Raw genomic sequence first — 26,293 nt, 5'->3', positions numbered from 1 at the left:
TGAAGTCCCATTACGTCTGTGTTAGTACTTACTTCTGCACCCCGTGAAGTCCTATTACGTCAGTGTTAGTACATGAAGTCCTATTAAGTCTGTGTTAGTACTTACTTCCGCACCCTGTGAAGTCCTATTACGTCAGTGTTAGTACATGAAGTCCTATTACGTCTGTGTTAGAACTTACTTCTGCACTCCGTGAAGTCCTATTACGTCTATCAGTGTTAGTACATGAAGTCCTAATAGTCTGTGTTAGTACTTACTTCCGCACCCCCTGAAGTCCTATTACGTCAGTGTTAGTACTTACTTCCGCATCCTGTGAAGTCCTCTGGAGGGTGCTGCGTCCACTTCTGTCGGAAATCGATTTCGTCAGTCTGTATATCTCGGTCTATATTGTCTTCATTGGTTTGTACATAAGCCTACAACATTATCTTGTAACATCACCTTCTGGTTTTTATCAAAACAGACCGAATGTATCATCTTACATTTCATGTACAGACCTAGAGTTATTTTTTATGTCTGTTTAAAATTCAATACTGAAGATCAATTCTCAATTTATTTTCTCATCACATAAACCAAAGTTATATATCTGACCTGTTTGGTATCTGTTCGTCCGAAGCTTCTGATGTAAAGATCATACTCCTTCACAGGCGGAAGATCAAACAGATCGTAGGCGGAGACGTCCAGCTCTATCATCTGCAGTAAATCCTGGGCCCGTTTGGCTGTCTTACTGTTGGCCTTGCGACTTATGGCCCTCTGTTTGGCCCCCGAGAAGTTGATGATGCCTCGAGTTACTGGCCTAGTGGGCTCGGAGTCCGAGTCCTGGTCATCAGACTGATTGTTGTATCGGTTGTAACGCTTTTCCCGAACCTCCTCCCTCTATGTAAAGACATTAACAATATGCTTGATATCTTATCTAATCTGCTATATCAGCATGCTTCTTTATCAATTATTCATTCTCACATAAAACTGACCTAAACAAATTCTAAGTTTTACATTTTAGATTTTCAGAGGTTTCCAAAAAAATAACAATTCCAAAACCCAACACCAACAAAAACTAATGCATTAATCATTTTTTTAGTTTTGTAAGTGAAAATTTAGAGAAGATATTTCTGACCTATTCGTATAGATACAATAGGTCTAAATTCTATGGCTAATCTTTCCTTTGGAAGCTTTGTTACCATCAAAAAACTTCTTTAATCTTATGCAGTTTGCTTTGTGGTTGTAATATATATCCATTCCATCTTGCAAAACTTTAGAAAATATTCAGCTGCATAAAACATACAAATTTGTCTAGCCAAAGGCACAGAAATTTCTTAAAGAATACATTTAGCTTTAGTCTTAAACACGTATGTCACAGGCTTACCGGCGAGTCCTGCTTTTGTCTGGAGTCGTGATACAATCTATCGTTTTCCTGATCCAGCGCTTTCAATACCTCATCCATTTCCGAGTCCTGCGTAATTTACATGTCATAAAACATCACATCATATAGCAACACAAAAAGGAAAGATGTTAGTTATTCAGAGGTGCACAATATGTATAATTATGTGCATTTCATCCCACAGACTGTTGAATGTGCTGGCTTTTAAGAAAAGAACTCTAAAATGATATGTTTTATATTGAGTATCTGCGTATCAAATACATTGTTCAATGAAAATAGTAATGATACTGTAGGTTAGTAATACACTGGTTTCGAGATACGTCCAAGTTATTTCCCTTTAGATAATTCTCATACATAGTTAAGCGCGAAACACTTTGTTTACATGCGGGAGTGGGACAAATATTCATCACTGCATAAGTGAATATGCTCAGTAAGTTTCTCATACTTACTTTCATCACCCAAATTCAACTGATACATGAGCTAAGTAAATGATAAGTATTCAGGGAGTAATTAAATACACGGATATCTTATTATATCACATTATTTTGTTGCTCATATGTTTCATATATAGGATATTACTTGCAAATATGACATTTTTTCCACTTTAGTAAAAACATTTCTTTCGATAGCATTTTGTATTTCCTACATATTCAAAGAGAAGTCACTTTTAATACATTTTATCATCTTCCTCATTGACAGTAGGTCCACACTGTCCCACTTAGGTATTAAAAGTTCCATTAAATGCACCTCCTAGACAGGAGAGCTCTTATCTCGAAACTGGCGTATTGGTTTTGTTACATCCATTTTAAACATGTAAGTATCATTATAGATTTAGATATTTTGAAAATTACTCTTTAAACATTTAATGTACAGGTTATTCCAAAATTATATAGCGGATTTAGACTTAAGGATATGCGGGACGATGATCACGTGATGGTTGCGAATTATTATAAATTTAGAACCGGACGCAGCGTAGTTAAAGCTTCCCGAGAAAAATCACAATGCTGTACAGACACACTCTATAACATCATAATAAAAAAGTACGTCACAACGTTGTATCGCGGGGGAAAATGTCATCATATTTTGTCGTAATTTGCTACCGCTGTCAAGTGTCATGTGTAAATCTGTTGATTGAATTCTTGTCAAATGATAAATTTTATTTTATTTCATAGTGATTACAAGTCTCTTTTTCATATACATTGCATATATTATATATATGTATAGTATGCGCCACAGTAATTTTGATAGTATAGCCTATAAGTCACCGAAATCGCTGTTACATGCAATTTGCATCTCTAGGCATTTACAAAAAGAAAGTCAACCGTCTGTAAACAATGACTCAGTGCAAGTATAAGTTGATGATTGTTTGTTGATATTTACTATAGTAGTGTGAAACTAGAACTGGACACACATTTCTCCGAATCTTGCTTGGGAAACGTACGAACTATTTAGGTGCTTTTATAATCGATCCTTGTTTGCGAAAAATACCCCCCCCCCCTTATGACAACAATCGTTACTTTTGGTCAAATATTAACGTCCATACTAGGAATGTTTAATTTTTGCAAGCATTTTCATGTAAATATAAGTACGCTTTATCTCTCAAACTATTTCATATTCCAAATTATTTTTACTAACTTAATTTACGAAACACTGCTGCGGAAATGGTAACTAATGTAAAAAATATGACACACGTCGGAATGTATGCGAGAAGCAGACGTGTGAAAATGAAAAAGGTGCAAAGTCACAACATGTGCGATACATAAATACATTATATGTACCTTGAAAAATAGCATGGAGACGATCGAGTCAAGTGACATTAGCTACCATGGCCGCGGAAATGCTGTTGATCTTGTAAAGAAAGTAGTAGCTCATATTGAAGTTAACTAGACCTAACCCGTGGTTTGAAAGAAGACGTATTGTTTAGAGCTAGACTAGACGTTTTGTTCGAAGCCATGTTTAATATATACTTGTATATTTGAAAAAATCAAATTTTGATTTGTTTTCATTAACTTAATTTTTGTTCCATAATCATGAAAATTCTAAATATTTCAATAGGTTCAAAACAAATATAGTTTCTAATAATATATTCCAAAACAGGCACGAAGAATTAGGCTGCCCCCCTCCCCCAATCTTTGACAATGAGCTTTTTATTTTATTTTGTAGTGCAAATAAATTGAGACTGCCCCACCCCCCATTACTTTTAACAGTAGTTGTACATGAGAAGAATATAAGCTTGAAAGTTTTTAATAACAAATATTTCGCCAAGCCTAACCCCAAATGAACATATCAATGTATAACTTCAAGGACGCCTACCTCAAAATCAAGATTAGCTTCACCCCTTCATATTTCTACAGGAAGTTGGGTATATGAATAGCTTTTAATTGCAGTGTTTGCAAAAAAATTCATTGACAAGTTTTTGAGCAGTGCTTCATTTAGTATCTGGACTACCCTGTTTTTGATTACCAATTTCCACCCCAAATCCTTCAATTTTCCCAATTTCTTATTATATGGTTATGTTTAAGCATGTTATTATTATATATTTTATATTTTGCATATATTCTAAAGATTATTGTAAAAGATATAGATAAAAATTCCATCAAATTATTTTTTTGAATTGAAAATCGGAATGATCTTGTAAAATTCACAATTTTCGAAAAGGGGGGTAATTCAAAGCTTATTATCTCCCTTGTATACCTAGAAAGTGGCCATGAAATTTATACATATTGTACAGGACATCCTGATGGTGCTTCATGAAAAAAAGAAAAAATATTCATTGACGAGTTATTTTTGGCCACATCGTCCCGCATGTCCTTAAGCTACAAAGGAGATCTGTAAACATCAGATAATACAGATACTGAGAATGGAGGGGTATCCAGCCTTCAAATTTCATATAAATGTAACAGAAGAACAATGTACAAGGTAAAAAACTTTAAATGATTTTTGAAGGTTTGTAAGGTTTGTATTTCTTTAAAAAAAAGATGTTTGTGAAACACTGATGTCCTGTATGGTAACAAAGTAAATCTGGTAACCAAAGAAAGATCTTGTCACAAGGAATACACATGTGAAATATGAAATCCTTATCACTAACCAATTAAGTGATGGCCTAGGTTACAGTTTTTTAAAAGTAGATCAAACTCCAAGTTCAAGGTCACAAGGTCAAAAGTTTTAGTACCAAATGAAAGGTTTTTTCACATGGAATACACATGTGAAATATGAAAGCCCCTGAACTAAATGTTCAAAAGTTATGGCCTGGGTTAAAGTTTTTCAAAAGTAGGTCAAACCCTAAGGTCATGAAGTCATTTTTTTTCTCTTGTCAAAGGGAATATACAAGCAAGATATAAAAGCCCTATCACCAACCAATCAAAACTTATCGTCAAGGTCATGATTTTCAAAAGTAAGTCAAACCCTGAGGTCAAGATCATACGGTTAAAAAAATTTATACCAAAAGAAAGGTCTTGTCACAAGGAATACACATGTGAAATATGAAAGCCCTATCACCATCCATTCAAAATTCAACAAACTAACAGACAAAACAGACAGACCAAACAAAAAACGAGTCCCCAATTACGGGGGTATAAAAAAAGAGAGGGAGACAATCATCTTTATACAGTTCATAATCACAGGGTGTACTGTGTGGAATCTTTAACAATCACAGGATGTATTCTATAAAATTGTGTGTGCATAAAGTGTTAATCAGCCAGGACACAAATCCAAACAGCCGTCCAAAAGATTTGTACGTTATATGAAAATCATTTTCAGTTTTTTAAGTGTGGTAGCATACTGTAAATTCCTAAATATACGTGAGGAATTTATTAGCGCGTTATTTCGCTAGAAACATCACTCTCGAAAAAATATTTCTCGCTTTTATTTTTATATTGTTAAAATACATGCAAAAACACTTGCTCAACAGAGCTCTCACAAATTTATTTTCTCGCGATTTGACGTCCATGAGTCATTTCGCAATAATAAATTCTCGCATAAAATAAGGAATCTACAGTAATTTGACAATTTTTTTTCAGTTCAATTATATCATCAGGTGGTTAAACAATTGGTTGGATTCACTCTTAGCTGTTTAGTCTGATCACACACACAATCACACGACAGATTAACATATTTACAGAATAGTCCAGTCCTTGTCTGACTTTACGTGGCGACTTTTGGAATTCATAATCTGACAACTGTTAAACAAAAGGAACACATTGAATTGTCAAAAATGCAAGTACCAGTTCCAACACTTCAATTGTTTTTTTCGATTCACACTCCATAAAAATGTTAAGGTACACAACAGACTGTGAATTCTGATTCACATTTAAACATCTCACCTTTCCTTTGGCGGCGGGTGCTTCTTCCTCCTCATCTTCAAAATCATCTTCATAATCCTAAATACAGATTGAAAACCACTGATGACATAGATCTAACTTCATCTAAGCATAATCAAAATGTAGGACAAAGATATAAACTACGGCTAAATATTCTGTATGTTCAGAAGGATATCTTTATCATGTGATCAGATGTATACATCATGTGTTCAGAGTGGATTATAATGTGTATCATGTGATCAGAGATATACATATGTTCAGAGAGGATAATAATGTGTCATGTGATCAGAGAGGATTATAATCTGAATCATGTGATCAGATACAAACATTGTGCGTATAGAGGCAATAATCTGATACGTTAAAATTCCAAACACTGTATATACAAAGACAAGCATAGCCTTTACATATCCATGTGTTTACAATCTATTCATTCTAACCTCAAAATCCTCTTCGTAATCATCATAGCCATTCTCCTCCTCCGCTTCTTTTGCCTGAAAATATTCAAATTAATGAAAATGTATTTCCTCTAGAATTGCTTTCATTTTGTACATTGTTTGTGAAATTGTTAATATACTGTATAGGTTTGATGATAGTCAACAATAAATAAAGACAAGCATGCATCTATGAGTAATGTCGCTATATATTTTGGTCAGAATTCTCTTCATTATATGATAAAGCAACAAAAATTTCAATCTTAAGAACTTAATATGATTAAAAATGATATAGAACTTAATCTGATTAAAAACATAGCAAGCATGCATATCAACTGATGCAGTGCATGGTAATTCTAGCGTAATCTTTGTAAATCATAATGTCAATACTATCACCAGCATTCCCTCACCATCTACACAACATGGATATCTACAGTCCAAGTCAACCACCAGAAAGGTAAGCATTATGTTTGTAGCTAATGGTCTTGAGTAAAGGTTCCTGTGAAATCTTAGCCCTGAAGCTATTGCAACTTTGCTAGCAAAGGTTTACAGTACATCCAACGTGGATCCCTTATTTACAAGGTTTACCCGAGGTACCTCTAGATTAACACGATGGATTTTCCTGTCATGGGAACGTGGTAAACAATGAATCCGCATTGCCTGTACTGTAGAATTTTATTGTGTCTAATAATATATTTTAAAGTGGATTGTAACCCTTTGTTAACTAAAATGATTCATTATAGTGAAAATATTCCTAAAACTGATTTTAAATGGTTTCTATTATTTTTTTCTTGGAAGACAGGAGATCTGAAAGTTTCAAAAATTCTAGATGGTTTTGAAAAATATCACAAACTGTAAATATCCAACAGCGGTTCTAAATGAGCCACCTGATATCATAGCTACGATTTAAACCACTTGACACCAGACATTGGTCAATAATTCTGGTTGTGACTAAAAACTATCCCCCAAATGACCTCACCACTGTGAAAATTTTCAATTACATTATTGAATTTCATAGATTTGATAATAAACAAAGTGGCTCATTGGATGCTAACACTGTATAGTGGGCGGGGTTTAAATAATAACTTACTCTCATTGGATAACCTAAGTGAGCCAGCATGCTAACACTGTATAGTGGGCGGGGTTTAAATAATAACTTACTCTCATTGGATGACCTAAGTGAGCCGGCATGTTAACACTGTACAGTGGGCAGAGTTTAAATGATAACTTACTCTCATTGGATGACCTAAGTGAGTCGGCATGTAACACTGTATAGTGGGCGGTGTTTAAATAATAACTTACTCTCATTGGATAAACTAAGTGAACTGGCATGCTAACACTGTATAGTGGGCGGGGTTTAAATAATAACTTACTCTCATTGGATAACCTAAGTGAACTGGCATGCTAACACTGTATAGTGGGCGGGGTTTAAATAATAACTTACTCTCATTGGATAACCTAAGTGAACTGGCATGCTAACACTGTATAGTGGGCAGGATTTAAATGATAACTTACTCTCTTGCTGATAGGTTTTGCTGATTTTCTCTGAAATATGTTTAATCAAATTACGAATACATGTATACGTAAACTCTTAAAATTGGACGATACTGTGTATCTCAGCCTTGCAAAGATGAAAATTTCTGATATGCAGCCGTAACTTGCACATAATTTGCTTAAATAACATCGATGGCGAATTATTAATATATTCCAATAGAAAAGCAGTATGCATGTAATATAACGACTCGTAGAAATGTGTTATGGGTGATATATTTGACTGTACATGTACAATATATATGTAAGAGCCCAGTGGTATACTTGCTGATGATAAAACCACTTACTTTTTCTTTCTCTCGTTCTCTCTCTCTTTCCTTTTCCCTCTCTTTTTCTTTCCTCCGTCGCCTTTCCTCATCCTAACATGAAAAAAAACATGGAGATCACTTTTAATGATAAATAATCTGAAGATCTGGTCTGTAAACAAAACATGGAGATCACTTTTAATGATAAATAATCTGAAGGTCTGGTCTGTATGTAATTCACACATTATCTATGAGAACAAAGTTATACTGAAACATTTGTATAGACAATGAACATTGAGCAATTCTGGCATATCGGTACTTAAGAAAGGAAATTCTCGAAAATGTAGGCACTTTAATCTCTGGTGTATTCTAATTTCAAGCATTTATTCATTTTGATATCCAAACCAAAAACTGAAAAATTCAAAATTCAACAATGTTCCATTCACATACTGATAGATACATGAATTTTTTTTCCCTTTGGACACTTAATTAATCCATGCCAAGGAAAATGAGAATTTTACAATATTTCAAGATTTAAATGCATAAGCATTGTAATGAAATAAATTCATGAATGGTTTAATTTGGCCCTGTAATAAATAAAACAATTTGAATAAAATTCTTGTATCCTGTTAAAGGAACTGATTCACGATTTCCCCCAAAATTTTGTTTTCCACTTTTAATGATCAAAATCTACTGTCTATTGTGTTTGAAATATTTCACATGAAAATTATTATGTTATATATTATCACAGAATCTCATTTTAGAGAGTTTATTATTTGTTTTGTAAACAAAGATTGCGGTATGCTATTGTTTACAAAATTTTCAAAAGAAATGGATATCGACCTAAGTTTATTATACCTTTCACATTTCAAGCATTTTTGTGGTAAAATGTGTCATCTAAAAGTTAAAATTTGTGACTACGCAAAATTAAGATGCATTATATTACAAAATCAATAGTTCACTGGTTTCTTTGTTTACATAAAAAGACTCGAGTCTTTGTTTACATAACACAGATTTATGGCTAAAATATTGCTTAACATCAAAAATGAAAAATATTTTTATCAAAAATCGTGAACCAGTCCCTTTAAATAGCTAGGATATACATGTATGACAAAATACATTGTAAATTATAATCTTAGCTTAGAATGCTTGCATGTCATCATAAATATATGAATTTCCTCACATTTGTTTTGAAAAGTGTTTTAAAAAATTGCTATTTTTCAACATCTGTTTGGCTTTAAAGGGTCAGGGCCACATCTGTCATTCTCATTAAGATTAAGATTAAAATATGTTAATATTCACATTTTGATGTTGCAAATTCATGTCAATGAATCAAATATTCTTCTTGGATAACTGAAATTATTGACATTTTTTTTTTTACAATTCGCAAGGAAAATGCAAATAATTTGCTATTTTGTGAGAAAATACAATTCAATTCTAGTTTCTAATTATTTCATGATCAACATGGAAATTACTGAATTTCAGAGAAAAGGAAGAATTTTAAATTCTGAGCCAGAAATCTCTAAAGTAAGATTTTGTTCTTTCTTTGACACATCAATTAGTGTACATGTAACAATTCAGCTATTTTACTGCATTTGAAGGAATCCTTCCTGCAATTTTTCAGAAGAATCTGAAAAGAAATTGTAACTTAAAAATGGGGGGAAAAAAGTAATTATTTGCAATTATGCAATTAGAAATATAGCTGAATTTCAGCTATCAATTAATAAAAAAAAAGACCTGAAATATCACTATTTTTCCCACACAGTCCTAAGATTACCTGTCCCTATGGAATACTGTACTTACATCTTCATCCCTATGCCTACTTTTACCCCCTTCCTTGCTTTCTCGTTTTTCTCTTCGTTCTTGTCTCTGCTTTTCTCTTTCATCCTGTTATTGAGCACAACATTTTAAACAAAATTGAATTAGCATTAAATTACTGCTGATACAATACGTCCCTTTCACAATACGATACATATTGCAATACTTATGCCACAATTCAATACTTTCAATACGATACATTTTACAGAAGAAACCAATAATAACATTGAAGAAAAATTTAATTACGAAAATTCACTATCATAATTTCAAAAGCAAAATGTTTCCAAATTGTTGAATGGTAGGATGCCCGTTGGCACTGTGATTTAATTAAACTGATTAAGCTCATTATTGTTTTTGTCAGACTCGAGTCTAACAATAGTCTGACCATTATTGGACGCCATTTTGTCACTCATGCATGTAATATAATAAATATATGTCAAGCCCAATGTATTTTACCAAACCCGTTTTTTAAAAAAAAAAGAGTATCAAACCAAAGATCAAAGAAATGTATCGAACATTGAATCGAGGATTTATATTAAACAGTATCGATATTTCGGTGAATCATTTCAGTCCTACATAAAACACATTGAAGAATGAATGTGTACTTCATTATTACAATTCAACTTGAAAATCTACCACATTTAAAACATTTCATACAGTTCAATACAGAAAAAGTATTTGATTGAATGCCTTTAAGCCTTGTGTAATGTTAGTAAATCATTCAAACAGAACACATATCAACACAATAAACAATTAAAGGTACAAGTGCATGGTAAAAATCATACATGTATATTTATCCTTCTCATGATCATAATCTTTGAAACTATATGTAAGTTATAGGAAAATAATAAGGATGGAATTGAGATCATAATTTTTTCTTTGTATGTATATTATTGGTGCACATTTGACTTGAGAAGGGATTTGATATCAGTGAAAAACCCTGGTGGTAACTCTAAGCATGAATAACAAACAACTGAATTTGAGTAAGACCTCGTCTAGAGTTGTCTCCTCTTCCCTCTCTTTCTGGCGGTGTTTTCGCTTTTTGTGACCCTGAACAACAGGCAAATCTCTATTTTATCTTTAAATCTTATGTGATTTCACATTTCTTGGAGGAAAATGACAACATTCTCTCCCTTAATATGGACAGTAGAGTAAAAACCAAGAGGCTGGAATATCTACTTTTACTACATTGCAATCAAAATTCTTACATCAGCATCATCTTTGTGTCGATCTTTCCTTCTTTCTCTCTCATCCTAAGTGAAAATAAAATAAAAATCTCTAATGCATATCTTTCATTTAAACATTGATATCTTGAACACCATACATATGTCAAAGTCAGATAAAAGTCCCATCCAAATTTGCTTTATGTATTTTAACCTCAATATCTCAAACCCTCAGACATCTCAAAGTTTTTTCTCAGCCCCATTGAGTTTGAGATAATGAGGTTTGACTGTATATCATTCTAATTGAAGAAAGAAACTTTCAATTGTACTGAGCCTGATTATGGTAACAACAATTCTATAAGAACACATAATGAATCACCTCATCTCTGTGGTGCCTTCGCTTCTTATCTTCATCCTCTTCATCTCTTCTGTGTCTGCTCTTTCTATCATCATCATCTTCCCTGTGTCTCCTTCGTCGATCTTCACCATCTTCATCTTTATGCCTCCTTCTTCTATCGTCGCTTTTCTCTTCTTTGTCCCTGAAAATATATGACACAATTTGGCTGAAAATTCTATCAATAAAAATAGCACAAATAGGACAAATTATGACACATAAAGTTTTATTTTTTTCTCTCATATTCATCAGTTCATTATCTGACACAAGTATGCAATTAGAACCTAAAGCATCCATTATACAGGTAATTTAGGTTTACTTTCATTTACAAACTGTTATTATTAAATGGATCCTACTCCATCCCAGTAATGAAGTGTGGAAGTCAACATTGCAAACTACTTTATCCATATGACATGTATCTATGCATTTGATTTAGTACATGTTAACTACAGTCAAGCCTCGTTATCTCGAACTCAAATTTTAAGATATCTGAGGGTTCGAGATATTGCGGATCAAATACCTAAAGAAAATGCAGTTGGGACTTCCAAACTCACTTCAACATATCCATGGTATTCGAGAAATCGATGTTTGAGACACCAAAGTTCAATTGTATTTCACTAATACATTTGATACATTAATATATGTATCTATTTAAATTCATTTAAATTATTGCTACAATCTTCCGAATAATGAAAGACAATTATAAATAGTGCAACTTCAAATAGTACATGTAATTAATAACAAACTTTGTTTGACTGTGATTAAGAAGATATATCCCCTTAGTTCCAGACATTGTTTAAAGAAACAAGGTGTTGGTATATCATCTGGTGTTAAATTTCCTGAGCCAAATGAATATTGTGTTCAATTTCCATGACAACTGGTTAATCAGAGCTCTGCTCTCATTGATTTCACAGGGGACATGAATTTCATTCACTCCTCTGATCACAACTTCTAATCAACAAGAACACAATTTGAAATACCTGTGTCTGCCATCCTTATCCCTATGTCGTTTTTCTTTCTCTGCATCTCTCTCTTTTCTTCTCCTTTCTCTCTCTTCGTCACGGTCTCTATCGTCCCGATCTCGATGACGCTCGTCATCTCGGTCCCTGTGTCGTCTCTCCCTCCGGTTATCATCTTCTTCATCTCTATGTCGTCTCCGATCCTCATCTCTCCTCTTGTCATCAGGCTACAAAGTAAATATAGTCATCAGCCCACAGTAACACAGTCAAAACAGGTAGGGCCAAAATAAGAATTACAATTGTATGCTTTATTTCATTTGAGGTACGATTTAGACAGAAATCTATTTCTACTTTGCATTGTAATGAATTACTTACCTGGAATTCAATGTTTTTATTCAAATGCCCAGTGTATACATGGATACAATCTGATTAAAATCCGATCTTTGAATTGAGCGGGTCAAAGATCTGATTTTAATAAGATTGAACATGTACATATGTATGCTTCATCACACAAATTTTGAATAATAGAAATTAAATACACATGAATCACAAAACCAGAGTGGAAGATGTATCCTTGTGAATGAAAATTAGGTCACGAGACTAGAGGACTTTGGAATTCATTGTTTCTTTTATATTTAAGGAGCCTTCCCTCTCTTTATCTTCTACAAACTTTCCCCCTCTTTACCTTTGAGCTTTTCCCTTCCCGCTTTTCTCTTCTCTCCCTTCTCTGGGCTTCTCTATCATCCTACAATCAGAGATAAAGTAAAATAAACTAAATAATGCTCACTTCCACAATGGAGAAGCCATACATATAAACAATACATATTTGTGCTACTGAAATGAAACTGAAGTTCTGTTTTTACCTCCGTTATTTCTTCCTTTTTACTCTCTCTGTGCTTTCTCCTGTCCTGTTAAGAAATCAAGAATGAATGAATTCATGAGTTTGTTCTTTATTTTGAGTAAATGTGCAGAGAAAAATGATATGAGAGAATGCAACAAACTCTTAACCTCATCATCCCTGTGACGACGCCTTTCATCACCATCTTTTCTGTGACGTCTATCTTTCTCATCTACAAGATAATTTAATTTCAATCAACACTATCACCCAAAGCCATTTAACATACATGTCCTCCACCTATTTTGTAAAGTTGTACATACTGTACTACATAGAGTAGGGGTGTGTATTGCTCAAGATTTTCCGATACGATACGGTACAATATTTTCTGATGCGATATCTGATATATTGGATTTACAATGTAGTTAAGCATTTTCTGAAGTAAAATATCAAAATAAAAAAAAATGAAGTGGTTTAATATCTTTTATTTTATAACAAAACAATGACAATTAAAGTCTGAGGAAACACCAATGTCCCAATGTAAAAGTGGGAATTAAAGTCTGAGGAATCTCTGATGTCACAATGTAAAAGCGGGTATTAAAGTCTGAGGAATCGTGCTCTCGTTAGAAGCCATTTTTAAATTATGAACTTTGATCCCGACTATTAAAAGGGCTATTTTTAAACCCGACATTATATCGTATCGTAGAAACACCGTATCGTATATCGCTGGACAGGTGTATACCGGTACATTTCCATATATCGATATATTGATTCACCCCTAACATAGAGTACAATACTTTCTTTCTATAAAGTAAATCATAGTGTCTGTTTTTACCAAGTATTCAATTTCAAAATGATAAGAGGCTAATGGACTTGAGCAATTGCATTTTGCAAGGTAAAACACAAAATATCAATAATATAGCCCCACTTTTCTTAAATCTGTACTACAAAAAGAATATTTTAAAAGAATTTTCCTATATACATATGCACCACACCAGTATTTCTTTGTAAAACTTTGAATCTCTCTTGTGATCCCCGCTTTGACCTGGGGTTCAAACATGAATCTGCCATACATAAGAATGCTTGCAAATTGATTTTAACAAAGCTGAATACCAAGTTTATGGTTCAAGGGCCTAGGTCTTTGCAATAAGAAATTAAAACAAATCTTTAATATCATTTTTTTCCCATGACTATCAACATGATCAAAGAATTAAAAACATTACATTGAAATTCAAAAAACATTTTTTAGATGACAACATTCAGTCAAGGAGGCTGGAGTACTTAAGCTATTTTGATATCTTAATTTGTACCAACATAAAGATCAAGAAATACAGAAATTTGCATGTTCTGTTTTTCAATAAATGAACCCCATTGAAGAAATCTGAATATTGTAAAATTATCAAATCTGTTGTTTCTGTGTGTGTGTGTGTGGGAGAGAGGGGGTTATAAATTTGCTATTCTCATATCATGCAATCTCTCTCCCTCCCCTCTCTCTCCCTCCCCCACTTCTCTCTTTCTCTATCTTAAGAGATCATCCATGAACAAGAGAGAACTACAATACAGAGTGACTACTCTCAAGCCTCCCATGAACATGCTTATTTTTCACAAACCAAGAAAATGTTTTCCTACCATGATAAGGGACTCTATAGTATATACAGGAATAATAGAAGGGAGCCTCTACTTCATGTGTGTGCATGAAATGAGGCTAGTATTTGTTCAGCAATTAAAAGGCTCATTATAGTCATTGTAAAATACTTTACAGCTAAAATTAGTATGAATGTAATTTCTACTCATTTTATAAGATAGAAAGTAGATGGGGCAGTTTACGCATTATAAGCTGCAAAGAGGTTTATAAACCAGCATAAACAGTCCATAACTTACTTTATATCATATAAAATTGTAGAAATTATATTCATACCTTATACATGTAACTGAATTCAGTAAAATGCATATGATATGATTTGATGAATATTGATTGATAAAAATATGAATTTATATGACACAGAGCAATATTGCTGTAGCAACAAAATGGAAATAGTGGAGCCAAGCATATTGTGACATTATTCCTATGACGTTAAAGTGAGACTTAACGGCAACTTGGTATAACATATGATATAAAAAATGTTGGTGAACTCAAATGAACCAATCAAATTGTGTTTTACAAATGAAATTAGATAGAATACAGGAATCCATATTATCTGTTGTCCCAGTTCGGACAAGTGAAACTCAATACCCACTTGCCCAATAGGGCAAGTGATTATTTCAGTAGGAAATGTTATTATAATTGGTTTAAGATTGACAAATATTAAGTATTAGAAAATAAAGTCCAGCTTCATATTTTTTGCTTTCTTTACAGAATCATCGATTCTTTAAGGTATAGGCCCCTTTCTAGTAGATCATAATGTATCTTATCCTATCAGTAAGTCATTCCTAATAACATATATAACTATCCGACATTCAATTTATCTTCTTCACATTTGTGAGAAAATGGCGGCTTCACAACTGTCTCTCGAAGTAACATTAAGAAAGAAGACCATTTTAAAAAGAAAGGCAATGTTGAGAATAAAAATAGATTTTGATTGGAAAGAAAAAGTTTTAGGCAGCGTGACAATCCTAATTTACAGGTTTAACTGATACTGACAGCAGTATGGTCTGTACCTTGTGTCAGAAATTCAGCGCTATTGCCAGTACTTTGTAATTTTTTTTTACACGTAATATAATTTACAGAATTATACCATCTATGCACCTTTTTATTGAATTGTTGACTACGGTATTAAAACTAATTTGTTACACTTTTGAAACATTTTATCTTTTAATTTTAATCATATGTACACATATCAATACATCGCCGCAATTGTACATCCACTTTTTTGCGGTGAAAAGATTTATTTCTCTACCTTGGCTTTGTAATTTTCTTATCTATAACTTTGAAATTTGATTTTTATTTTATTAGTTGCACTCAACTACAATAACGCCCCAATATGCATGAAATAATTAATAATTGGCTATGTATAATTCACAGTTGTAACCTAGCTCTTACATTTGGTAGTGTAAAGAAAGAAAACTGGGCTATATGTATTTGTGGTTGACCACGTAAACGGAGATAATTAAAATCATTGGTTGAAAGGTGTTTTATCTAGAGTAAAAATATTTCGGACAACAACATTTATCATTCAGATAAATGAAAGTTTGAGTTTACTTGCCCGACAGGCAAGTGAGATAAAAAGTTAATGTCTATCCCTGGAATATAGAAATAAGCGAAAGTATGTTTGTTTGGTTTTTTTTTTTACTAATCTCTGGATGCATGCTTGAATTTCTCTTGTGGCCCTGCCTAGACTTTATCTAAACTCCATGAGAATGATTGCATATCAATTTAACATATCATACTTTTGTAGTTCTTGAGATTTGAGAGTTTTAAAAAGAATTTTCCAGCACAAATATATTCATTTATAAAACTTTGAACTGGCCCGTGGGGGGGGGGGGGGGGGGGGATTTGTGGGGTGAACAATTAATCTACACGTCTACAAGATGTTTGCATATCAATTCAGTTTGGCCCTAGGGGTCATGTTTTAAGACAAATGAATTGGATGCTACATCTGGCTTTTCTGGTGGGAACGGTTCTTGAGAAGCTTTTTTTAAACATTAATTCTCCCTTTTATAATTTTCATTATTTCTAAATTATCTGTCCTTGAAAAGAAGACATTATAACAATTATGAACAAACTTGAATCTCCCAAAAAAGTTTTGCATGTTTGATTGAAATCGGCTGAATGGTTCTTGTATATAGGTCAAAAATGTGTAATATACACAGTTAGAAGCTAATGGACACAGAAACAAACAATGGACAAACGTCAATCAAAAACACTCACTTGAGCTTTCTGGTCAGGTGAGTTAAAAAGACCTACTCTATATCTAATACAGTGAACATGAATTCAGCAAAGTTCACTAAGACATACCATAGTCATTTATATCTTCTTTTCCCTCCTTTCTTTCTCTTCTCAATCGTTCTCTTTCTTTTCTGATTTCATCTTTCTGTTGATCATTTAACAAAATACAATTATGACACACATGCTGTATACAGTAGTGTTACCTGAGAAAATTAAATTCTACATTGTACGTCTGGTAAATTGAAGAGTGAGTTTATATATAAAACTTCTAAACTTTTGATAAATTATCTAATGAATGTGTATCCAACTATCCAGGTAACAAAACTCCAAATGAAAAAATTTGGCACACATTCAGACCTATTATATCAATACCAAATATCACCTTCCTTAAATTTTCATTGACATTTACAAAACTTTGAAAACTAATAAAGATATCAATATTACATTTGATTCATTACTGGTTTCAAATTTTACATTTTTTTTTCTTTTTATATACAGTATACATAGATATGAACTTCTCATATCTCATTTGAGAAGTGCTGATATAGCCTGAAATCATCAAAACTTTAAACTTTAAAAGACACATTTTGCAAAGTTCACTGATAAAGGTAAATGATGATAGCTACTACTACAGTAAAGAATCACAGTGCAGCAAGTTATACAGTCTACTCCAGATATATTGAATTTCTGGGGACTGAGTTGAATTTTACAATAAACCGATATTGAATATTAATTGAACCATATAAAAAAAATGTTACTGGAGATTAATTTTACTTTAATTTAACAAGTAGTTCAATATAAGTGACTTCAATATAAGTGGAATAGACTGTATACAACATAGCTTCATAAAGCTATTAAGTTGTGGGTTTTTTTAAATATAGCTTTATTGCTAAATCAAGAGATTGTTGAGGATTTAACTTCTTCCTTACATTCAAGGCCCTTTTAAGCTCATTGGTTGACCATGTGTCTTCTTTTGAGCGAATCTATAATTCAAAAGAGAATGCAAAATACATAAACTTTTTAAAGTTTTGTAAATGATAGGCCTTGTAAAAAACATAAATCTCAGTAAATCTTCAAAATATCTCAATTTGGCACATCTTTATTGGCCTTCATTAAGACCGACGGTATGTCATATCAATGATTTGTCAACATGTCAGTGCATCATCATTAGTTTTGAAAATTACAGCCCATAAGAGAAATTGATTAAGTGGAATCAGCTGGAGGACAGTAGGCAGAGTAGAGGCCTGTCAAACCGATCTTGCAGTGTTATATGCGCTCTCCACTTTCCGTTATTCAAATGCCAAAGTGGTCATTACACATATAACTATTATAAGCAAATTTTGTAAATCATTTAGAAATACTCCTAAAATGGGTTATTTACAAAATTATCTTTCATGAACAAATGTCAGAACTTGTCTAAATTAATGGCATTAATTATAAACAACACACCTTCTCCGAAGGCATTTTCCGTAACCTATATAGGTGCTACAATCGGTATAACTCAATACGTTATCATCACTAACGCCGCCATTTTCAAGCTTTTCCAAGGTATGTACGTAAATGAAAATGTGGAAGAATTACGACATTTCATATCTCAATTTTAAATGTGTTTAGGATGAATTCGAAGAATTCTGACCTGAGGTAAAATAGTTTAAATAAAAATTAACAATGATTAAACGAAAGAACACTATATGTCTCAAATTAAGTTTTACGACATTTTCAAGTAAAATGTAAAGACGTACAAAATAAATTCGTGTTTACCGGATCCAGATCGCATGATAAAGAGAGAGATAATTTCTTCTGTTCAGATCTAGAGAAAAGTTACAAAAAGTATTAGAAAGATTTAAGGCTTGACACTGCTTTTGGAAGATTCAATTTAACATGAGGTTGAAATTGTTAAAGGACGATTTATCTTAAATCTGGGTTTTTTTTCTAACCTCCTTTCTATGAACTCTTCACGGCGCGAGATTGAAACGCACGACACGATCACTTCCTTGTTTAGCTTTGTTAACAAATTAAAAGACTCAAGAAGTTGAATTGATGCTATAGACGTGTATGATAAGAAGTAAAAGTAAGCCCAATTATGACTTATACGTATACTTGTTACTTGGTGATGTAAACTGAGGTTTGTTAGTCGAGTAAATTCGAACGCAGTTATGGAAAGCTGTTTACAACGCAATTACAATGTACATGAATGTAATCAGTTTAAAAATCCATTGCATATTAGACACTAGACTAGCAAAGCCTACACTAGAGTTGCCTGCACATTAACAGGTCCAGCACAATCTCTTGATTTAGCCACGATATAGCTATTAACTATCTAGCTTTATAAAGCTATTTAAAATAGCTTGATTAAGCTAGTTTAGACTGAATATCTTAAATGCATCAATGGTAGAGCCAAAAAGTTGCATAATATAAAATAATTTTTGAATGTTCTTATACTTTGAAATAACCACAACACTATTCTAATTAAGAGTTCATAACAATACTATGTCGTTCTCAAGAAAAGAGAATTTCTTTTGTGTTGTTAACTGTCCACTACCCTGTGTGCATCGAAGCATGCAATCTGGATATGGTCAATACGAATATGATGACTTTACAATGTGTAATATGATTGCCAATTCATTTTTCTGTTGATTCTCATAGACTTTTGTTCTATTCTGAAGATGGATAACTTGCTCAACAATTTAATAATCCTAAACTTTTGACAATTGTGAATCTTCCTAAGGGACATAATTTAAGAATTATTTTTTGTTTACAATGTGTTGTACAGACTTCAAGGATGAAATATGTTCACTCAGTGAAATTCAACTTTTGTGCTTTTAGAAATTAATTTGATTAAAGTTTGAAATTGCTAAATTAGTAAATTAAGCTATTTCAAATAGCTTAATAAAGCTATATAGCTAAATCAAGAGATTGTGCTTGACCTGAGTAATATGCAACAGCTGTGCAGTTCCTACCATAAATTTAGATTCATACGAAAACATAAGAAATTTAATGAAGTGTTGCCAGATTTATCACAGGTCTCCATCCTCATTTCCATTGAGAAACTCTTGATTATCACAGCTGGTTATGTTTAACAAGATTAAGTACATAGGGTCATGATGTTATTGCTCTTTCTTACTTGATATGACATAGCAGAACAAGTGGAATAAACAAAATACCATCTACTAAACACCATTAGAGATTTATACAAGTTTTTTTTACCTTCACTTTGAACTCCTATGTTAGCTGTTTGCTTCATCTGACTGTGGAATAGGTGATCATCAGGTTATGTCTTCTAGGTGGGTGAAGGTGTCACCCACCACTTAGACTGGTATACCATACACATCACTGCTGCTGGTTGGCCATCGATTGCGTACAAGTTATGACAGCACCATGATCCACAGCTTCCAGACAGTCGTCTTAGGGTTTTATCCAGCTTTTAGATGTTTCTATCTATTTCTGATATTTAAGGGAAATCCTTTAGAAAGTAGCCACGAACTTTCAGAGGAGGGGTTGGGATGGGGGGGGGCATCTTCAGATTATGATATCTCAAAACAGATATATAAATTAATTGATTATTGATTACTATCTATATTATAAGACTTTAAAAATTATAGAAAATGACGGGGGGGGGGGGGGGGGGGGGGGGGAGGGGGGGACCAAGAATTTTATTAAAATTCTCATACAATATTTTTGTTGTTTCTACAATGGAAGGAACATTTTTTCCTCTGGAAGGGGAAATATTCATTTGTTTTCAAAGGGGGAAAGGTACCCTTTACTATTAGTAAAAATAACCTAGATAAATCCATGACTCTGCATGGAAAATCGTATGAAATTATCAGCTTTTCATACAGTCACATGTGTAACAGGGTGGAAAATGATGGGCCAGACTTTGACTCAATGTTTCTTTACTGTCTAAGCAATCTGACCACGTGTGATTGAACCATTTAACCTCCTCTCCCTTGTCTTTATACTGTTTGATAAAGGAACACTGATGTGTATTGGACAATTGCTTTTTTATTTAACTTATTAAAGGGAAAGACACATTGTCAGTTTGAGTTTTTCTTATCAAGTTTTGTCTGTCTGTCTGGCATAAATTTTCAGTTTTCTTCTCAAGAAGCACTATATGTCATTTTCAGCCAAACTTAGCACAAAATATCTTTGGATAAAGAGCATTCAATATTTTATTTAAATAGGAGACAAGTCTTCTTCCAAAGGGGGGATTATTAAGAAAGATTGTAAAAGACAGCCCAACATAGAATTTGATGGTCAGTTTTTCTGACTGGACTGACACTTGAATAAAATGACAGCACTGAGAAGGATGAAATAACTTTTAGAAATTTTCTTTCAAACTATTTGTTCCAAACAAAAGGGAGATAATTGTTTGACAAACAGTTTTGGTTTTTATTTAGAAATTGGACTCGTCTAATTCTGTCCTATGAATTCTTAAATTTTTTAGGTTTGTGCTACAAGGAAGGTTATGTGGAGATTTTTGTTTGCCCTGCTTTTTGCTGTTGCTGTTTACAATGAAGTGACAGATTCAGTATCTGTTCAGCCTGGTTTGGAGACAACAAAAGATGTGATTGTAGTTGGTGGGGGGCTAGCTGGGATGGCAGCAGCCAGAAAGCTCACCAATTCTCCTGATAAGTTTGCTGTCAAAGTTTTAGAGGCTTGCAAGGATAGATATGGTGGGCGGGTGTTCACAGACAGAAAAGGCAGTGTAAGAGGTGAGGCATGAACAAAACAATTCATAATGATGCATTTATAGTGTAAGCCCAGTGATATTAGATATAATTGTATACAGCTGGTCAAGGACCATGAAAATTCAAATTCATTTAAGTTATTCAATGTACATGTATATCAATCATTTCTATAAATACAGTAAAATATCTCTATCTCAAAGTCCGAGGGACCTCGAAAAAACTTTGAGATATCCGGGGGTTCGAGATATCCAAAATCGATCTTGGATAAAAAAAATTTTGAAGGAGGATATTTGATGCATAGTATGGGATTTGCATTATAAACAAAAACCCTGTTGCCGTTTCTTATAGTTTAATACAAGTTGATAAATTAATATTGTGGAATTTCAAAGACAAACATTTCGTTTTTTAATATATATAGACATCCAATTGAATTCACAATGTGTTTCAAAATTAAGATGATCTTGCCTGTATGCTTACTTTAAGTTTACTGATGTCCAGGCTTGACTGGGATGTAGTTATTGCGTTGTAATGAAAGAACCTATCACGTAAGAAACAAAAAAGACGGATTTTTAAAAAAAAAAAAAACTTTTAAATGTTTATTAAATAAATTTTCGTGTTTTCTCTGTACTAGTTTTAATGATGAAGCATGTATTATTAAATGCATTATCGTTATTAAGAGCATTACCTTCAAGCGTTCTTCGACGATTTTGTGTGTTTATCTAACCCACATGTTAATGATAGAGCGTGTGTCATTCAAAACACCATCCCTGGAATCGGGTGTGTTAGTTCATAATTGGCAGTGAACTTTAACCCTAATGTTGGAAGGCTTCACTAATCACTCAAGCTGTTGAACCATTTATTTCGACCTGGGTCTACTCAAAAAAGGCGAGCGTGGATTAGTGGTCATTAATTATAATTGATGTAGCCACTGGTGTGAATGTGTGACTTAACGACGCCAGGTATGGTAAGCAGAGCGGAAAATTGACTGCACTTCGAGATAAACCAGGTAAATTTAGGGTATGGGACCTTGGAAATACTTCAACATAAGTGGAGTATTTGACATTATCGTGTTCGAAATATCAGAAGTTTTTTTAATCATTTATATAGGGAAAACAGCCGGGACCGGCGGTTGACTTCGACTCAAGCGGGGTATTCGAAATAAACCATATTCGAAATACAGATATTTTACTGTATTTGGATGGTGGGATTTTTGTAATCATGGTGTCATTTTTATAAGAGTTCATTAAACAAAAATAATCCACATAGGAATTTACAAAAGTTTGATTACTTCTGCATTTATTTCACCTAGAATTTTGCATTGTAGTTGATGGATGAACTTTTTAGTCCCCTACCGACGACGTCGAATGGGACTTTAGGGTTGAGCTCTGTCTGTCTGTCAGTCCTGGAAATCAGTTTTCCGAACTTTTTTTTAATGTGCTTGTAGATATTCATTTGATATTTGGTACATTGCTTTGCCATAACAAGTTACAGATCAGGTTTGAATTTCGTCTCGGTCCATTGACGTTTTACTAAGTTATGGCCCTTGGACTTAGAAAAATAGCATGAATTATTAGTTTTCCGGACTTCTTTATTACATGCTTGCAGATATTCATTTGATATATGGTACATTGCTTTGCCATAACAAGTTACAGATCAAGTTCGAGTTTCATCTTGGTCCGTTGATTTTTCACTAAGTTATGGCCCTTGGACTTAAAAAAATAACATGAATTATCAGTTTTCTGGACTTTTTTCAATGTGCTAAGTTACAAATCGATTTGAAGTTTTCCTGGACTAGTCTTTGTACCTGAATAGTAGTTGATTTCCAACCATTAATATTCCTATCTTGGTTTCCCAATCTTCCCTTTTACCATAACCTTGGTCTCATAATGAACTTCGAATATTGTTGCGGTCCAATAATTTTTGCCTCCGGTAGGGGACTATGTATTGCTATGCAATACTCTCAGAATGCTTGTTTTATTTACATTTTTAAAAGATTGTATTTTCATACAAATTTACATAAACTTCCTTTTTATGAAAAATGAAACAAAATTAATCATTCACCTCACATATTTTTAGAAAATTAGATTTTTCTTATTTTTACCAAAGGTGGATAACTCTTCTGAAAAGTCTAAAGTGGAATGCAAATGAGCTGATGATCATTTACAAATCATGTTAATTCGATTACTTCACTTTCATCATTGTTTGATAATAAATATTTATCTTCATTTAAATAATTCCAAAGTGTTCAGTCTCCTTTCCTTAATATGTGAGGAACCAACCCTTTAGCAATTAACAGAAAATTGTATCAGTCATAAAGTCCAAACTTGGGGAATAGGTAATTAGTCCCCTACCAACGATGTTGAGGGGACTTTAGGTTTGCGCTCCGTCAGTCCAGTTTTCCGCACTTTTTTTCTCTGTTCTTGCAGATATTTACTGTATATTTCGTTTGTCACTTTGCCATAACAAGTTACAAATCAAGTTCGAACTTCATCTCGGTCCGTTGATTTTTCACTTAACTATAACAAGATACAGATCAAGTTTAAGGTGGATTGATCCTCATGTGACTTATTAATATTAATGGTTGAAAGTGGAAAAACTGTATTAATTTCCACTCGGTATAGTTTAATTTAAGCAATAACCAAAGAAAATGTGTATGTTGCCACCTTTTTAAAGATGTCAGACATACAAAAACAGAAGTATATATCAACATAAAAAATCGCACATTTTCGTTAAACAGAATAATGAAAATTGATTAAAGCTTGTTGAAATTACTAATTTTAAATGTCAACAGTTCAAGAAAACTGCTAATTCATAGATATATCAAAATTAATTGTGGATATTAGGGAAAGCATTGTGTCATAGACATGCAGTAGAGGAAATTCCGGGGGGGGGGGGGGGGGGCATATTGTTTTTGTCCTGTCTGTCATTCTGCAATTCTGTCATTCTGTCTGAAACTTGAACCTTGCTAATAACTTTTGAACAGTAAGTGATAGAGCTTTGATATTTCGCTTGAGTATTCCTTGTGACAAGACCTTTCCGTGGGTACCAACATTTTTGACCCCCTTGACCTTGGAGTTTGACCTACTTTTTGAAAACTTTAACCTTGCTAATAACTTTTGAACAATAAGTGATAGAGCTTTGATATTTCACATGAGTATTCCTTGTGACCAGACCTTTCCGTGGGTACCAACATTTTTTACCCGTGACGTTGACCTTCAAGTTTGACCTATTTTTTGAAAACATGAGTATTCCTTGTTACAAGACCTTTCCGTTGGTATTGAACCTTTTGACCTTAACATTTGTCCTACTTTTAATTTTTTTTACGTTGGTTATAACTTCTAAATGGTAAATATTAGAGCTTTCATATTGTACATGAGCACTTTTGACAAGATCTTTCTACGGGTACCAAGATATTTGCCCTTGTGACCTTGGCCATCTTCGGAATTGGCCATTATCGGGGGCATTTGTGTTTCACAAACACTTACAAATAAAAACTTTTTCAGTATCAAAAGTTTACCAAATTTTTTATTTTATTCAGTGAACAAAATTTCTCTGAGAGATATATTTTTATCATGTGCAAAATTTAATTAAATAAAGGTTTTGCAAAAACCTACGACATCACATGGGGATCGATCGACCTTAAATTTCGTGTCGTTCCGTTGATTTTTCACTTAGTTAAGGCCCTTGGACTTAGAAAAATAACATGAATTATCAGTTTTCTGGACTTTTTTTGGTTGTGCTTACAGATATTCATTTGATATTTGGTACATTGCTTTGCCATAACAAGTTACAGATAAAGTTTGAATTTCATCTTGGTCTGTTGCTTTTCCATTAAGTTATGGCCCTTGGACGTAGAAAAATAGCATGAATTGTTAGTTTACATCCAAGTTTCTTATCTCTGTAGATAAGAATTAAGAATACTACACTCATTAAAACTTCTAGCATAGTAATACTACAATATAGCTAAATTATTCATGATCATCTACATGTCACAGTTTATTGACTTGGTTAAAGACCTAAACCTAATTATAAATTTGTCTTTTTTCTTGGTCTAGTCTCTACTCGAATAGTAGTTGATTTCCAACCATTCCTATCCTGGTTCCCCAATTTTCCCTTTTACCATAACCTACATAATGAAATTTGAAATAGTTGTGGTACAGTGATTTTTGCAACCGGTAGGGGACTATGTATTGCCATGCAATACTCTCAGAATGCTTGTTGAATTACATTTACAAAGCCTGCTTATTACTTGGTATGAAATATGTGTATCATTGAGAGTAATGTAATTTTCTGTGTAGGTGTGGAGGGAGATTTAGGAGCCAGTTTCCTGAATTCTGGAGTCCCTAACAACCCGCTGCTAGAACTGACAAAGTCTCTAGAACTAACTGTAGAATCAGCTGGACCTGTACAACTGTATGCCCCGAATCAGGGCAAGGTGTTTACTGCAAAGGAAACCACCCATATCTTCTCAGAATTCCTAACGGTAAGGACACCATGCAACAACTGTTTTTGGATTCAAATTGTCTAGTCAGATTCTGGCTGCTTGAGACATTTTGTTGATGAAAAGCATACTTCTGTCCATTCACTTCTTATTGTCAGAGCCTAATGTAGACCCATGATAATGCTGAACAC

The 26,293-nt window shown here is 33.3% G+C and overlaps 2 protein-coding genes across 12 annotated transcripts in view; one reads left to right on the top strand and one right to left on the bottom strand.

Moving 5' to 3' along the window:
- The window catches only part of LOC125683918 (cytoplasmic dynein 2 intermediate chain 1-like), a 35,656-nt gene extending 16,945 nt beyond the window's left edge, over positions 1-18,711 (bottom strand). Inside the window, exons 1-19 of one of the 11 annotated variants that reach the window (XM_056141466.1) lie at positions 18,423-18,711; positions 17,903-17,956; positions 17,043-17,118; positions 13,261-13,322; positions 13,116-13,160; positions 12,938-12,997; positions 12,274-12,479; positions 11,279-11,438; positions 10,945-10,989; positions 10,727-10,786; positions 9,722-9,805; positions 7,961-8,032; positions 7,638-7,667; positions 6,129-6,182; positions 5,695-5,751; positions 5,491-5,550; positions 1,358-1,444; positions 586-870; positions 299-410 (exon numbers count right to left, since the gene is read on the bottom strand). In XM_056141466.1, the coding sequence (XP_055997441.1) occupies positions 299-410; positions 586-870; positions 1,358-1,444; positions 5,491-5,550; positions 5,695-5,751; positions 6,129-6,182; positions 7,638-7,667; positions 7,961-8,032; positions 9,722-9,805; positions 10,727-10,786; positions 10,945-10,989; positions 11,279-11,438; positions 12,274-12,479; positions 12,938-12,997; positions 13,116-13,160; positions 13,261-13,322; positions 17,043-17,118; positions 17,903-17,956; positions 18,423-18,437 (1,624 nt within the window). In that variant the 5' untranslated portion in view covers positions 18,438-18,711. The remainder of the gene's footprint in view (positions 1-298; positions 411-585; positions 871-1,357; positions 1,445-5,490; positions 5,551-5,694; positions 5,752-6,128; positions 6,183-7,637; positions 7,668-7,960; positions 8,033-9,721; positions 9,806-10,726; positions 10,787-10,944; positions 10,990-11,278; positions 11,439-12,273; positions 12,480-12,937; positions 12,998-13,115; positions 13,161-13,260; positions 13,323-17,042; positions 17,119-17,902; positions 17,957-18,422) is intronic. The other 10 variants (XM_056141467.1, XM_048925459.2, XM_056141470.1 and 7 more) reach the window with 10 other exon arrangements.
- A 181-nt stretch (positions 18,712-18,892) lies between these two features.
- LOC125646288 (uncharacterized) overlaps positions 18,893-26,293 on the top strand; it is a 21,454-nt gene continuing 14,053 nt past the window's right edge. The window contains exons 1-3 of the mRNA XM_048872519.2: positions 18,893-19,044; positions 21,418-21,685; positions 25,960-26,144. Coding sequence (XP_048728476.2) covers positions 21,439-21,685; positions 25,960-26,144 — 432 coding nt within the window. The 5' untranslated portion in view covers positions 18,893-19,044; positions 21,418-21,438. The remainder of the gene's footprint in view (positions 19,045-21,417; positions 21,686-25,959; positions 26,145-26,293) is intronic.

The sequence above is a fragment of the Ostrea edulis genome, chromosome 6 (assembly GCF_947568905.1).
Source record: "Ostrea edulis chromosome 6, xbOstEdul1.1, whole genome shotgun sequence".
NCBI classification, from domain to species: domain Eukaryota; kingdom Metazoa; phylum Mollusca; class Bivalvia; order Ostreida; family Ostreidae; genus Ostrea; species Ostrea edulis.
The sequence above is the reverse complement of the archived record's forward strand: the minus strand, read 5'-3'. Positions and strand labels throughout refer to the sequence as shown.